At 37.2% G+C, this 14,997-nt stretch overlaps 1 protein-coding gene across 4 annotated transcripts in view; it reads right to left on the bottom strand.

Annotated features, from left to right (window-relative positions):
• COL12A1 (collagen type XII alpha 1 chain) overlaps positions 1-14,997 on the bottom strand; it is a 100,099-nt gene that overhangs the window by 50,497 nt on the left and 34,605 nt on the right. For 3 of the 4 annotated variants that reach the window (XM_014263470.2, XM_014263472.2, XM_014263471.2), the window contains exons 15-27: positions 13,607-13,873; positions 11,490-11,682; positions 9,761-9,882; positions 6,972-7,121; positions 6,766-6,885; positions 6,081-6,245; positions 5,744-5,890; positions 4,906-5,045; positions 3,642-3,771; positions 2,447-2,592; positions 2,051-2,180; positions 1,133-1,272; positions 252-381 (exon numbers count right to left, since the gene is read on the bottom strand). In XM_014263470.2, coding sequence (XP_014118945.2) covers positions 252-381; positions 1,133-1,272; positions 2,051-2,180; positions 2,447-2,592; positions 3,642-3,771; positions 4,906-5,045; positions 5,744-5,890; positions 6,081-6,245; positions 6,766-6,885; positions 6,972-7,121; positions 9,761-9,882; positions 11,490-11,682; positions 13,607-13,873 — 1,980 coding nt within the window. The remainder of the gene's footprint in view (positions 1-251; positions 382-1,132; positions 1,273-2,050; positions 2,181-2,446; positions 2,593-3,641; positions 3,772-4,905; positions 5,046-5,743; positions 5,891-6,080; positions 6,246-6,765; positions 6,886-6,971; positions 7,122-9,760; positions 9,883-11,489; positions 11,683-13,606; positions 13,874-14,997) is intronic. The other variant, XM_014263473.2, reaches the window with a different exon arrangement.

Here is a 14,997-nt window from a genome sequence, read left to right as displayed (position 1 = left end):
CAGAAATAGTTTTCCTTCAGTGGCTCTTCACCTCTCTGCACACTGCAGTGTCAGTGTTCACTGCAGTAAGACACAACTGATCTAAGATTCCTGCAGTTTATTATATTGCAAATAATGCTACAAGTGCAAATAAAGTATTTCTCAGATTAAATTAGAGCTCCACCTAAACTCAATATGATGGTGCAACACACACCACTTAAATCAAACATAAGGAAAAAAAAACCACAAGAATGATTATTAAGAAAACTTACGAGTGACAGCTTCTGCATTTGTTGGTATGGATTCCCCTTCGTCATATACAGCAACAACTTTTATATTGTACAGCGTTTGGGAGGAGAGGTCAGAGAGAGTAATGCTGGTTTTGAGTCTGTCAAGTTCCACCTAAGAATAAAAATAGTGATTTAAAGGATTGCAAATTTCTCTATTTCTTACTTTGCATTTGGTCTAATGGCAGAAATTCCTGCACTGAAAAACAAGGAAGCATTCTGCACTATGTTTTGCCATTTGCCCTTAAATTTACACCTGAATATTGAGTGTTCTCTACTAATTCCTTTGCAAAACATATTATATCAGATACATGTTGTACTTGTAGATCATTCACTGCTTTATTCCTTTAGAAACAAGGATGCAGATGGAATTTTTGGAAAATTCCTTTAAAAAACAAACATAATTCTCCAAAAGCTGGTTTATGCCTAGCAGCACAATTAAGGAAAGCTTGTACATAACTAAAAACACCTCTAAAAATGGTCACACATGTTCTGTCAGTATGCAAAGGGGCTAAAATACCTTTATTCCACTATCCTGTCCTCTTAATTGTAAGCTATTTTTAGACCTTAGAAGCATCATATTTAAGCAGAGCATAGAAATGCTATTTACCAAAACACACAAAAATTCTCCAGTCAGTTTAAGGATTTTTCCTCTCTGAAGGAGGAGGAGGAGGAGGAAGGGAGCACCTAAGAAATCTGTCTTGTGCTCATTCATTTCCCAAGAAATCAATAGTCTTTCCTGACTGCAATCAGTATGAACTGATGTTCTTTACTCACACTAGTGAGTTATAATAAATACCTTTACTATTATTTTAGTAATCTAGCTTCTCAAAATAAAACTATTCCTAGTACTTTAAAAATCTTACCTCCTTTACATCAGCATCATCAGCTATTTTGTATCTTAGGATGTATTTTCGAACTTTTCCTGGGGCAGGATCCCAAACAACATTCATGGTGCTGTGAGTAACATCCTGAATTTTTAAACCTCTGGGTCCAGGCAAAGGTACTGTAAAAATATTGATAGTAAGTGAGTGCTGCTCATAGCAGAGCTATAGGAATCTCACAGAAGGAAGTGAATTCTCTTCATGTCTTTCAGTGAAATGGAGGCAATCATTTTTTCACAAGTTCATTGTCCTGGGCATTACATGAGAGAGTTCATAAGCTTATTTTCCCAGCAATGAGCAAAATAGCTATAAACTGTGGCAGTTTCACCTTTGTAACTTATGAGTGCAATACTTCCAGAAGTATCAGGGATTAAGAACATAACTTTCGGTGACAATAGCCACTTTTCATCTATGTCTAATCGTTTAAAATTTTAAGGACATAAAAGTAGCCATGCTGCATGCATCTACACCAGAAGCATTCCTCTGCCAAGAGAAAATGTTTAAGAAAGGGTATAAAAAAAGGAAGCCATTTTTAGATTTTTTCTTGATATAGAATGCTTCCTTAGTATTTTCTATGCTTAAGAGGATGCATGAATTCAGGAACAAGGTTTCTAAATTAATACAAGCAAAACTGAAACCCTTTAAAAACACTGTGATCTCAAGATTTCCTTCATTATTCAAGTTAAAAATTATATTGTTCCCCTTATAGTAGCTGTACCCTTCTCATTGAAATTGCCTTTGAGGTCTTCGGGAAATGTATGAGTGTTAGAAAATGCATAAAATATGGTTAAGATGGTCTTCTAAATGAAACAGATTATATAATTCAAGCTGTTGCATGAAATATAATTAAAATTAGGTGTTGCTGAAGCAATAACAAAGCAAAAATCAAGATATCCATACACGTCACTTCCTGTGTGGTGAGTGGGTCACTCTTCATATCACCAAACAATACGTAAGCTGTTAAAGTGTACTCGGTGTTGGGGATGAGATCTACCAGCTGCACCTCATTCACTGACGGTCCCACACGCATCTGCAGATGAAAAATAACACACCATGTTTAAAAACTGAAGAAAGCAATGGCAGAAAAGCAAGCAATGATTTAACATCAAGGGAATTTTGTTTGTGAGATTCACAGTATATTTACAGCTTCCTGACTGATGTCATTGTATATAATGTCCCAGTAAGTTCACTGCACTTCAAGAAGTACATGCAACTCTTTTGACTATTATGATGGCCTAACAGTTTTTCTTAATTTATTTTTGGTAGAGTACAGGTAGCAAAGACAAATTCTCTTACCTCTTTCTCTGTGGCTGGGACGGTAGCGTTCACAGGTTCATATGTTAACAAATAACCAGTAGCTCCATTGAGAGGTTCCCATCTCACTCGCATGTAAGTTGAACCAATGTCATAAACATTCAAGTTTCTAACTGAAGAGATTGGCACTGTCAAATAAAAAATACATATTATTTCTTTCAGCCTCTAAATATTTTATATCACAGGTCATACCAGTGGGAATATTGCACATGGGTATTAGGGCATATTATAGGTAGTAGAGAGATGATCTGCAAAGAGTGGTATTTAAATTCTTAGTTTAAGAATGAGGTAATGGCCATACCAATTTGAATGTGGCCACAGATTTTCTACATACACAGCTAACACTCTTACAAATCTGCAATGGAACATTTTAATCTTGTCACAAGCAACGTTAACTCACTTGAAAATTCTAATATGAAACAACATGACTGGCTTGGGATCTGTACAAAAAGGGTTCTTGTCCTTTCTTTTTGTTTTCTATATTTCTCAAATTATTAAATAAATGAAAAGTTTCAATGAAACCATATCAAAAAGTAACACAGGTTTTATAAAAATTATACACACATTTTAAGGATTTTTGACAAGCCTAATACAAGATAAAGAATTCATTTTTAATTAATTTAATGAAGCAAACATTCAATATTATTAAAGGGGCAGAAGAGTCACCCTATGTCACCCTATGTTGCATACAGCATAAATACACCTGAAATCAATCATGTAGACAGCTCATAGGAGAAACATAACCGAGTATAGAAGTGGCAGAAATGTGTCGAATTAGGTTTTTCTAATGAGAAATAATTCTGTCTGGTAGTAGCAGGAATTAATTACCTAGCAAAAGAAATGAAGGAGTACACATTTGTTTACGATCAAATTTCAGGAATTTATGAACTGTGTCTTGTAATTCATGTCTGTTGTTCTAGTTTTGTACAGCCATGCTTTATAAGCCTAGAAAGAAGCTGGGACAAATATTTTCTGCCACATTGCAGTTTCACTTTGCTGAAGTCTTGCAGACAACAAGGTCTGAACAACCTCAGTAACACAATACAATTTGGTAATTCAAATTAAATATTTTACTTCTGCTAAGAAGAAAATCCACAGTGCTAAAAGTTCTACTGGAGAGTTCCACGGGAGCCAAACTGGCTGTTAACGTATTATTCAAGACCCATTTCAAACTTACAAGTTGTTTCCCTGCCGATCAGAGGTTCACTGCTTTCATCTTCTACCACAGAAAACACATTAACCACATATTCTGTTTCAGGTTGCAGATCTTTCAGAACTGTTGTTCTTTCCATCCTACTTACATAAAACTGTAAGAGAAGTAATGTTAATCACTGTAAGACAAATATGTTTGTAACCTTATCTCTATGAAAAGCAATCATTCCTTGTGAAACTGCAGAAATCAATGACAAGGAGATAAGTCTGGTCCTAATTTTGTATACATTTTATCTGACAATATAGCAATATTTTTGCAAAGCAAGCTGTAGTGAAATCTCAGATATTGTTTCAAATTGGGCTGGATCTGCTCATGCATAGTTTATACTTCTATATCACTAAAGAACATAAAGAAAGGACCAGAAGAAAAAGGGCCACTTAGGAAAAAATTTCAAAATCCAGGATAACCCAAATGGTTACAGCACAAGGAATTGGCAACACCTTGCAGAACAGAAATGCCAGGAAGTAGTCAAATTGTGAAGTCAGTGTGCACTGGAATGACAGCTCGAACTTTAATCAAAGGCCAAATCTTGAACTGTCCATGAGCCAAGTATGAGCTAAGACTTAAAAGCCACAATTGGAGATGGGAAGTTCAGAGCTAGGTACGCAGAGGCATCTACCCACATTCTTCTAAACACTTCACTTTCCTAAATATTATTCTGTTTGGTTAAAGAGAGTACTGAGCAATTCAGATTTCCTAGAACCAAGAGTTGCCAGCCACTGGCTCCCTGTGTAGAGAAGTAATAACCACAAGATAAATTTTATCCTATCCAATAAACAGTTTGGAGCTATATAGTGTTAACCTAAGCACTTAATAGTGTTAATCTAAAACACTTCTTGCAACCTCTATCCGCCAGTGTCTTGTTTTCTACAAAGAAAAAAATGCATTCAAAGGACAGGAGACCTACCCATGAGTATGGTCAGAAAATTTCTGGTACAGACATATTTCAACTAATATCTGACAGTGGAATATGAAAATAAAGGAGTTATAAGAAATATATTTTACTTCTGGATTCCTGATATTAAAAATACCAAAGTACTATATATGGTCCTATTTTTTGTAATCTTGTGTATCATTTACCAAAGCATTATATTCTTGATCTTAGGAGTATTTTTAAGTTACTGTTTGTTGTTATATCCTTCTCAGGACAAATTCAGAAAGATATTACCATGGTGTGGAAATCCAAGGTTATACTGGGCAATGTCAAAGATGAACATACAATACTAACCTGTTTAGGGCTACCTCCAGAGGTAGGATAATATTCTACTCTGTATCTATCAACACTCTCAGGAGGTGGGCTCCATCTCAGTCTGAAAGAGCGAGGTGTCACTTCTGAAATAACTAAATTTGAAGGAGGTGGCAAATCACCTGCAAGAAGGAAGCAAATGAAAAAGATATTCATTTATCTTATCAGAAAGGAAAAAAACACTTCATGTAGTTGCTTATATTTCTTTTTCCTCAGGATTCTTAAAACTACTGCATGAAGAGATAGCTCGCCTTAACACACTCAAGACTAAACAAGCTCCCTGTAATTCCTATTCCAGCTTCAAGACCAGTGTTTCACTGAGGAACCATCAGATAATAATACCTTTACTATTATTTTAGTAATCTAGCTTCTCAAAATAAAACTATTCCTAGTACTTTAAAAATCTTACCATCAGATAACATTACTGCTTTTTCCATGCTCAGCTTTGGTTTGGGGCTATCAGACAATTACTTGAAAAGAGCAGGGCTGCTGAAATTTTCTTTATTGGATGATAATCATCACAAACCATGCCACAATGAATAAAAAGCTGACATACTAAGAAAGATACTTCACAATTCTGGGGAGAAAAAGAAAGCACATCCAGCAATGTCATGCTGTGTTAGTTATAACACAGTCACTGCTGGAAGGAAAGGAAGAGAACCCCTGCAGGGTAGTCCAGGTGGTCTGCACAACTTCCTCACACCAGCAGCTGAAAAAACAGCCCATGGCTAACACTGTGTTCCAATAAGTAATAAAAAGGAATCCGCAGGGCAAGCGCGTAAATGGACAAAGAATGAAATAGACTGAAAATGTCATGTACCTGGACCTTTCACACTGTTACACAGATTTGTGGTTACATTATCAACAATGTTAGCCAGGAAGGAGAAATCTGCAACATTGTAAGCATGGATGTCGTCTGGATCCGTTGCAATCTGCTTCAATTCGTTCTCATCTGCATTTTTAATACCTTACAAGAGAAGAAAAAAGCAAAATTATGTCAGAAATTATGGCCATGAAGCACAGTAACATGTAATTAAGTCCCTAAACACATTCTTTGAATAACCTTTTATGTAATTATGTATGTGGCCACTTCTCTGCACATTTAGCAGATGAGCAGGAAGGGGTTGCTAAAGGCCATGCCTTCACAGGGTACTTACCTATAGCATACAGTTCCACTCCCTCATCTCTGAGTTTTCTTGAAGGGGTGACTACGTCATCTTGCGATTTGCCATCAGTGATGAGAACACCAATTTTGCGAGCTCTGGGCCTTAAGCCAGCAGCTGGTTTGAAGTTGTTTCTTAAGATGAAATCCAAGGCCATTCCTAGCATGGCACAAAGAAAGTAACCATTGCTGTAAACTATTTTCATATAGTAGTCACAGTAAAAGAAATTAGTGCATCCTAGTGACTTCACTCTGAGAGCATAGTTCCACAGTTTTTTCCTTCTAGAAGTATTTTGAATCTACCTGCAACCCATCATCTAGACTTCTCAGCAACTGATACTATTCGGTGCTCTCTTACCTGCATGTTGTGCACCATCCTGACTTCCACTGCCTTTCCTTCTGGCCCCTGGTTGTCTTCATCCCTACCCTGACATGGAACTGACCTGTCTTCATCTCATAGGCTCAACAGCAACACAAGCTCTTCATCACCCATAATCTCTTCTAACACATTTCTCCTGAGTTTATAGCCTATGCTGGACCTGTTCTCTTCCAGCCATACTGAGCTGAACTGTTAAGTCCCTTTCATCACAGACACATTTGAGTTCACTGCACAATATTAGGGTCAGCTACTGGAATCATTTTCATTGGAGTTAAATTAAAATCCTGGCACTGTGACGTACCTGTTAGAGTATTGCCTCCTTTGTATGGTAAGTTGGCTACAGCCTCTAACAAAGACTGTTTGGTTCGGTAAGCATTGAGATTCCATTCTGTCCTGGGATCACCACTATACTGTGCAAGACCTGGGGAAAAAGCCATCATTTACCCAGTTATTATGTGTCTCTGTAGCAGTTATGCTCCATTTTCCCTCCAACATATGAGAACTTACCAATCTGTACTTTGTCAGGACCAATATCAAAAACTTCAACAATACGGGCAATGAAGTTCCTGATGGTTTTAAAATTTGGCCGCCCAATACTCCACGAGCCATCCACCAGCAGCACAATATCGGCTTCTGCTCTGGTTCTACACTCTAAACCTGCCATGTCAACCAGAAAAATATAGCCTTAGCATGATGGCTTTCTTTCCCCATCCTTTTAGATGACATATGTCGTGAGTTAGCTTCCAAAATAGCTCTAGTTTTATTCACTGGCACTCCATCAAGTATGACCTATTTGAGAGTATTATTCACACTAGTCAGTGGTTCCATGGCAAAAGCTGTCTAAATTCCTTCATGTATGTTTCCTTTTAAAAATAAGCCTTTGCAAATGTCAAGGCCAGTGCTCTCTATTGTCATGTCATTGTCTGTTTTGGTCTTTAAAGATGGCTGATAACTTGATTTCAGAAGTTTTGTACAAGACTACTAAACGAACCACTGATATGGCAGTAAGCACTACTAGATTATACAATTTTATGGTATTTTAGTCTGTCAAATATAGCTCAACTACTGATTAATTTTCAATCACGTAACAGTGGAATTAACAGTGTATATTGCAATCACTTTCAAAGAAATAACATTCCTCAATTTTCAGGGGAAAAAGGCATAGTAATACATGTGGTGTAGAAATTTGCATGTACAGAAAAGAAAGAGCACAATCCAGAGAAGACACACAAGTATAAACACAGGTCAAGAGATACAGAGGGAACAAGAACAAACATTCATATAAAGCTGCAATGTTCTAAAAAGGTAGGAAGTTATTTCACATATCTTCAGTTTACAAATTACAAAATAAAATATGCATCATATTGTTTCCATCACAAGGAAAATAACAAAATATTTATACAAAACAGAAAGACACAATAATTTTATCCACAAAATTTGCCATTTGCAAAAAAAAAAAATAAAAGGAAAAAAGAAGAATTAAAAAAAAAGCCAAAATCCTTTCTCTTTTTCCTGTAGATTTTGTTACCAGCTGCAAATTTTCTGGCTTCCTGCCATCAGAGCTTCTGGTCTTTATATGGAAGAAATCCCATTGAGAAAAATCATCCACACTCATCACAGTTGAAAGACATTGTGATTTCATATATGTTCCACAGAATTGATCCAACACTGTAGACTCATGAATATAACTATTCCATGTACCTGGGGGTTAAAAGCATCTCTTCTGCACAGAAAATATAGATCTAATCTTTAGTCAGGACAATAAAATCAGCTGGGAGTAGGGTTTAAGTCAAACCATGTTAGTTCAAAAAATTGCATGCATAACTTTAATATGGAAGTTAAAGTTAACTATGTACAATATTAAAGTTAATCTATTTTGACTTTTATGTTTCTTCTAATATACTATAGTACCCCACATGGAACATTCTAGCAAATGTGCCAGATCTAGGGTGATTTTTTCCCCCATTAATAAATTATTTACTACTACTACATTTACAATCCAAGATACAAATTCATTTTTCACATTAACCATGACTCAAATCCATGCATTAATAAAACTAATTAGCTTAAAGAGTATAACACTGAAGACAAAAATGACAGCTGCTATAATGAAAAATAACAAAGCACTCTCAGTGCAAATTTTTGTTGCCAGACTTATTAAAGCTTTAGTCTAATGTCACTGATGGCCTGCTTTAAGGTTTTGGTTTTTTTCAGTTCTACCCTCTAGTATTAGACAGAGAGGGACACAAATTAACTAAGGAGTTTCTAAAAATGTTTCAATAAATTTAAACACAAGATGAGTATTTTTTACACAGCCCAGTGTGGGCTAAGCAAAATCAATATAATCAGATGTCAGAAACTCTTTTTTCTTTATTTATCTCTGAAAGGACTTTGCAGTTAGGTTCTTTCTCCTCACCAAATTCTCTCTGATGGTTACACAAATAACACAAGCATTGAAACAGCAGAGGAGAAAAGGCTTTACTTATCCATGTATACTTGGCTGTTCAGAAGCAGACCTGTTTTTTTGCTTTCCATGAAGAAAACTTTCTTCAGGTGGTATAACTGAGAGTATGGTGAGCACAGATACTAACATGCAGAGGCCTATTAACCACACCAAAGGGAGACAATATCACAGCGTTCACAGAAACCTTGAAAGAAAGGTTTACTAGCTACACAGTGAGAAACTCCCAAAGGGATACTGGAGAGCACTCTGCAACTGCCTTTGTGAAAGTCTCCTCCTACTACAGGAAAAAAAACCCCAAAAGACTAAACAATGCTTATGTTGAATATAAACTTAAATAACATACATTAAACTAGGACATCCCCAACAATCAGATCTTTGTTCTTTATATCATCTTAGTCTCAAAAGGAAAAATCACCATATATGGACAAGAAAAAGGCCAACAATCTGCTTAAAATTCCTTGTTATAGTCCTGTGAAGACCCCTGTAGATGAGCCATGATCTCTGTTCAAGAATTTGACCTTATGTGATTTAACACAGATGTGGATGGCTTGAAAATGCAATGCAGATGGCTTTGAATAATCAGCAAAACACAGGTTGCCTGCGTTATCATCTTTGTAAGATGGTCTGAAGGGTGCAGAGGACTAGAACTGTGAACTGGGGCATGCTTTGTGGTCATTTCAGACCAGGGTTTATGCCATCAGGGAAGGGAATACAAAGAATCCTGTAAACATGTATGTGCATTAGGAAAACAAAAAGGAAATGTAGTAAAATTTTGATCTTTTTTTTTATCCAAAATACAAGACTGCCTTTTCTTCAGCTCAGTCATGTTTACCTCTAGATAAAAATGGCTCCGTAGTAGTATCTGAAAGGGTAGTCATCTCTTGTCCAACCAGAGGGTTGCTCTCTCCTCCTTCAAACATCCCAAAAACATTTACCTTATAGGTCGTTCCTGCCCTGAAATAATCAAAGAGGTGTACTTTAACTAAAGTTATTTGGCCAGTTAAATGCTAAACACTTCATTTATTAAATTCTCACAGGTAAAAAATACCTCATGGAACAGAAGGTGATAAAACATGAAGCCCAAATACTGACTCTTCCACAAGACATTGACGTTTCAACAATTAAAAAGCTGATTTTACACTCTATACTTATATTTATAGCCTTCCTCATTCAAGTTATTTAATTCTGTGAAGAGAAATTGTCCAGGCATCCAGAGATCAGGTTAGAAAAGCTAAAGCCCTGATCGAATTTAGTCAAGCCAGAGACATCAAGGGCAACAAGAAAAGCTTCCATGGTACACTGATGATAAAAGCAAGACTAGGGAAAAAATGGGCCCCTTGCAGAAGAAAACAGGAGACCTGGTTACGCAGGATATGGAGATGCCTGAGGGACTGAACTGTATTTTTCACTGAATAGTGTTCCAGCCACACTGCTGGAAGGTCACAGATGGCAAATGCAGGGATTGGGAATGTTGCCTGGGCTGCATCACAAGAAGTGACCAGCAGGTCACGGGAGGTGATTCTCAACCTCTGTTCTGCTCATGTGAGCCTCCTCCTGAAGTACAGCATCCAGCTCTGGAGCCATCAATATAAGAAGGGATTGGACCTCTTGTAATGAGTCCAGAGGAAGATCAAAAAGATGATCAGAGGGATGGAGCACTTATCCTGTGAAGACAGGCTGAGAGTTGGTGTTGTTCAGCCTGGGGAAAAGAAGGGTCTGGAGAGACCTAATGGTAGGCTTCCAGCACCTAAAGGGAACCTAAAGAAAGCTGGAGAGGCAATTCTGACAGGGGAATGTAGTGATAGGACAGAGAGTATTGGCTTTAAACTGAGAGTAGATTTAGATCAGATATTAGGAGGAAGCTCTTTACTGTGAGGGTGGTGTGACACTTGAACAGGTTGCCCAAAGAAGCTGTAGGTGTCCCATCCCAGGGCATCAAGACCAGGTTGGATGGGGCTTTGAGAAACCTGATCTACTGGAAGGTTCCCACAACAATGAGGTTGGATCTAGATGATCTTTAAGGTCCCTTTCAACCCAAACCATTCTATGACTGTATGATTCTTTGACTTAATGATCCTATTTTAATTATATTTAGTATACTTGCCTAACAGATTTTGACTTGGTGTGAAGCCTGCTTTAAAAATCCAAGCCTCTGAGAAAATTAATTAAGAGCTAAACTAAGCATTTTTTGAGAAACATGAGACATGAAACTTTTGAGAGGAAACTTTAGAAATCCCAAATATCCTTCAGAATTCCATTATCTTTCTCGTATGTGAAATACAGAATAAAACACCAGCCTATATCTTTGCTTCTTTCAGTTCCTGTGAGAACTCCACAAGTGATGTAAATGGATAATCTTAGAAAGAAACCTGATAGGTGCCTTTCAGAGATGGCATAACAAGATTTTCATAGCTAATTGACAAAATTACTTGCTTAACTTACAGTTGATTTTGCCAGGCATTTCAATACCATATCACAATTAAACAAAAACCCTAGGCTAAAGTTATTTAAAGGAAACAAAATGAAACAAAACAAAAACCAACGTGAGGTAACATCCATACCTAAGCTCCTCCAATACCACTGTGCTGTCATATGGCCCCACTATTAATTCTCCAAGACTCCCATCATCTTCAGTAGGGTGGAAAGTCACTTTGTACCCCTTCACTCTCCCTGGGGCTGGCTCCCAGGTTACTCGGAAACTTGACATAGTTGAATCAGAAGTTCTCAGATTTCGAGGTGGCTTAAAGGGAGAGGCTGAAATGGTGGGAAACAAAAGAGTTCAGATCAGGTCTGCACATGGCAAAAAATCAACAATTATGCTTTTAAGTGTATATATATATATATATATATATATATATGTATATGCAAATCTAGTATTAGTGACAGTCCTAAACTCTTTGTTCCTTTCTTTAGACACTAAGACAAGTATTAAGAGATGAAAGATGAGATTCCTGTCACTTAATTTTAGCTGTCTAACCAATTGGTACATGGGTTAAGTCTATTGTTGAGGCTCCCTCCGCAGTCAATGGACTAAGGGATAAATTGCCCGGCAGCTAAAGCAACTTCACCAACCACAGGTGTGGCAATGTGTCAAAAAAAAATTCTTCTGAGGAGTGCCAGCCAAACAGCTTGAGGTTTTCAGGTCAAGAGCAGCTTCCTCAGAAGACTAACAGCTGCCCACTGCAGGGCAGTACTCACAGACAGAGCAGTTAACAAGCTGTTTCTAGCTTCTGCATTTTGTGCAACTTTTGCTTGTGTGCAACTCTAAAGTGCACTTGTGGAAAATAATGCAGCATTGTAACCTCAAAGTTCCAAAATACTGGGAATTAGAGTAAACAAAAAGTTACCACTCTAGCTCTGGCATGAAAGACAGAGTTAAAAAAGAGTTTGTCTCTGTGCCTATGCAATTGTCTAGCTATAGCCAAAAGATCATAAATGTCCTCAAATTGTGAATTCTGCTGAGAAACAGTAGATGCACTCCACCTCACAAGGAAAAGTACAGATTCTCTGTCTCATCTCTCATCATACTCCCTGAATTATCAAGACAGCTTCAAATAAAAAGATAACTCAGGCCTCACTTGCTTCCAAAATGTTATTTAGACTGAAAGCAGAGGCATATCTGTACCAAGATGAAGAGCTCAAAAATCAAAAGTAGCTGGATGATCTAAAATTTATTGCAGTATAATTTTCAGGATTAGAAAACTAGGTATTGGTCATTGGTCAAGAGCTGATCAAGTTTTCATGACTCCTTCATATCAACCACATTTTAGGTTACGAAGAAACCTTTCTTCAGTAACTGAGGTGCTGGCATCTCCACTGCTAGGATACCTTTATCTTACTTCCTGACATTCAATATAACATATATTCAGAAAACAGAGAATGGAATGAACTATTTACAGAGTACCTCAGTGAATGGCACTAGTGTCATACAGGCAGAAACCTCTTGAAAAAGATTCTCATTTGGTAATAGCTTTCCATCTATGGAAGAAAACTGACACTAAATCTGATTGATCTGAACATCTAGAGAACATTTCCTTACAAAATATAAGACCAACACCACATTCTTACTAAAGGTAGAGTAGAAAATGAGTTTTGCTTTTACCACAAAAATACCTTCACTGAGACTTAATAAATGTTTTAGAGTTTGAGTTTCTGAGAAGACAGCCTGTCCAAAAGACCATGAAGTCAGACTTCCACAGACAAATCTTCAAAATCGTCTACTCCCTTTTTTTAGTACCTTGGGTTTTCCAGGGAAAATATGGTGACCAGACAAGACAAACCTAAATAGCAGGATGCTGGGTAGCTATTTATTAAATACCCTCAAGCAAAAGGAAAATTATGCAACAGTTGTCAACACTGGTTTAAGTAGTCTGTCTTCCTCACAAAACACCTTGTTTGAACTTCTGATGACAGCATTTCAAAACAATTCTAATATTTTCAAACAGATTTTACACCATATTTACACCTTTTAATATCAACAGTGAAAAGCTGTGCTCAAGCTATGCCACAGTGAAATTTCAAACAAATCAAACTCCTTCTCAGCTTCTAACATTTTCTTCAATTTGCCTGTCAGTTCATGATCTTGGCAGACTCCACCATGCTTTTCTATGTTTCTTGATTGTTAATTTTAAGCACAAAACTTGCATTATGAAATCCTGTACAACCTTGTGGTACATACCTGTTGTTCCTTCTCCTTTTCTTGATTTCCCGTGTCCAAAATCATAAATTGGAACAACAGTTAGGTCATACGTAGTTCGGGGCTTAAGTCGTTTTAGCACTATGCTGGTAGCAGGAGCATTTACTCTTCCAAACATTTGTCTTCCTCCACTGCGTGGTTTGTAGTTCACACGGTAAGACAAGACTTTCCCAGGTGAAGGCTGCCATCTAACTCTCATTGTATTTTCTGTCTCGTTGTCTACTGTCACAGTCCTGGCATTTGGTGACACTTTTCAGTGTAAAAATATGGATAATTTTTTACTTTATCATATACAGATGTATTCAAATGCATGACTACAAAATTAGTTGTGCTGCATTAAAACAAAATTGCCCTTTTTAAATTCTAGTATTTGATTGTGGGGAAGACACAGGGGAATCTTACAGGACATTTTTCATTATTTTTTAATTGTAATGGACTAAACAAACAGAAGGGTGGTTTTCACTCCTGAGACAAAAAAGGCGGAAGTATAAATCACATGATAACACAGCATAATTGGGAGTTTTATTTAGCCATGCTCTTCAATAATCCATTAAATAATGGATTCAGCACTTTCAAATGAAAGCGATAAATTGTAAAGTCATTGATTTTCATGAACACGATGTGCTATAGAGTTCAGATTTTCTAAGTTTTGACTTTACAGGTCTGACAAGGTACTGGTGAATACCTAAACAGCTGGCTGTTGAACCCCATGCAAACTGTCCTTCAAATATAGATGAGTGGCTTTCCAAATGCTTGGAAAATCACTCATCACAGCATAGCATATGTGCTGAAATAAGCCCATGAACTAATAAAGCATTTTCTTGACAAATCGCAGCATTCAGCTTCTAAGAGATATTTTCCAGACTGTACAAATGGTATAAATAATCCCAAGTGAGCTGACAGGTATGCAATGCTGGCTGTCAGCCAAAATAAACCATCTAGGCTTTGTCAAATCCGAATCTTCTTGGCATGGTGGAATTGGTCAGTAATTCACCACGCAGTAAGGTAGGCTTTGTAGTTCCTAGGAACTGACAATTTCTGATTGTGTGTGTACCTGAAATATACAATATTAGTTTCAGGCTATCAGCCCCAGGTCTGGGGCTATTGCTAGGCCTAATATCAAGTTCCCTCAGTCAGAACACAGAGAGTCAGCACAAATGATATGGCAAGGCTGCCTACCTAACCTGGAAAAGCTAGAACAGCTAGTCTTGATGTGCTTGAACAAAGAAGAAAGCCATGGGACAGAATTCTGCTTTGTCTTTGGGGAGTTAGCTCTTATTAACAGCATCAATCACTACTCTTGCAAAACCTTAAGAACAACTGCACTGGGTCAAGGACAAAGGCTAGCGTAGTTCAGCAGCCTGTCTGCAGCA

Source organism: Pseudopodoces humilis, chromosome 3 (genome assembly GCF_049639895.1).
Source record: "Pseudopodoces humilis isolate 2021_Gansu_Grassland_sample_001 chromosome 3, ASM4963989v1, whole genome shotgun sequence".
Classification (NCBI taxonomy): Eukaryota; Metazoa; Chordata; class Aves; order Passeriformes; family Paridae; genus Pseudopodoces; species Pseudopodoces humilis.
This window is presented reverse-complemented; position numbering and strand designations above follow the sequence as displayed.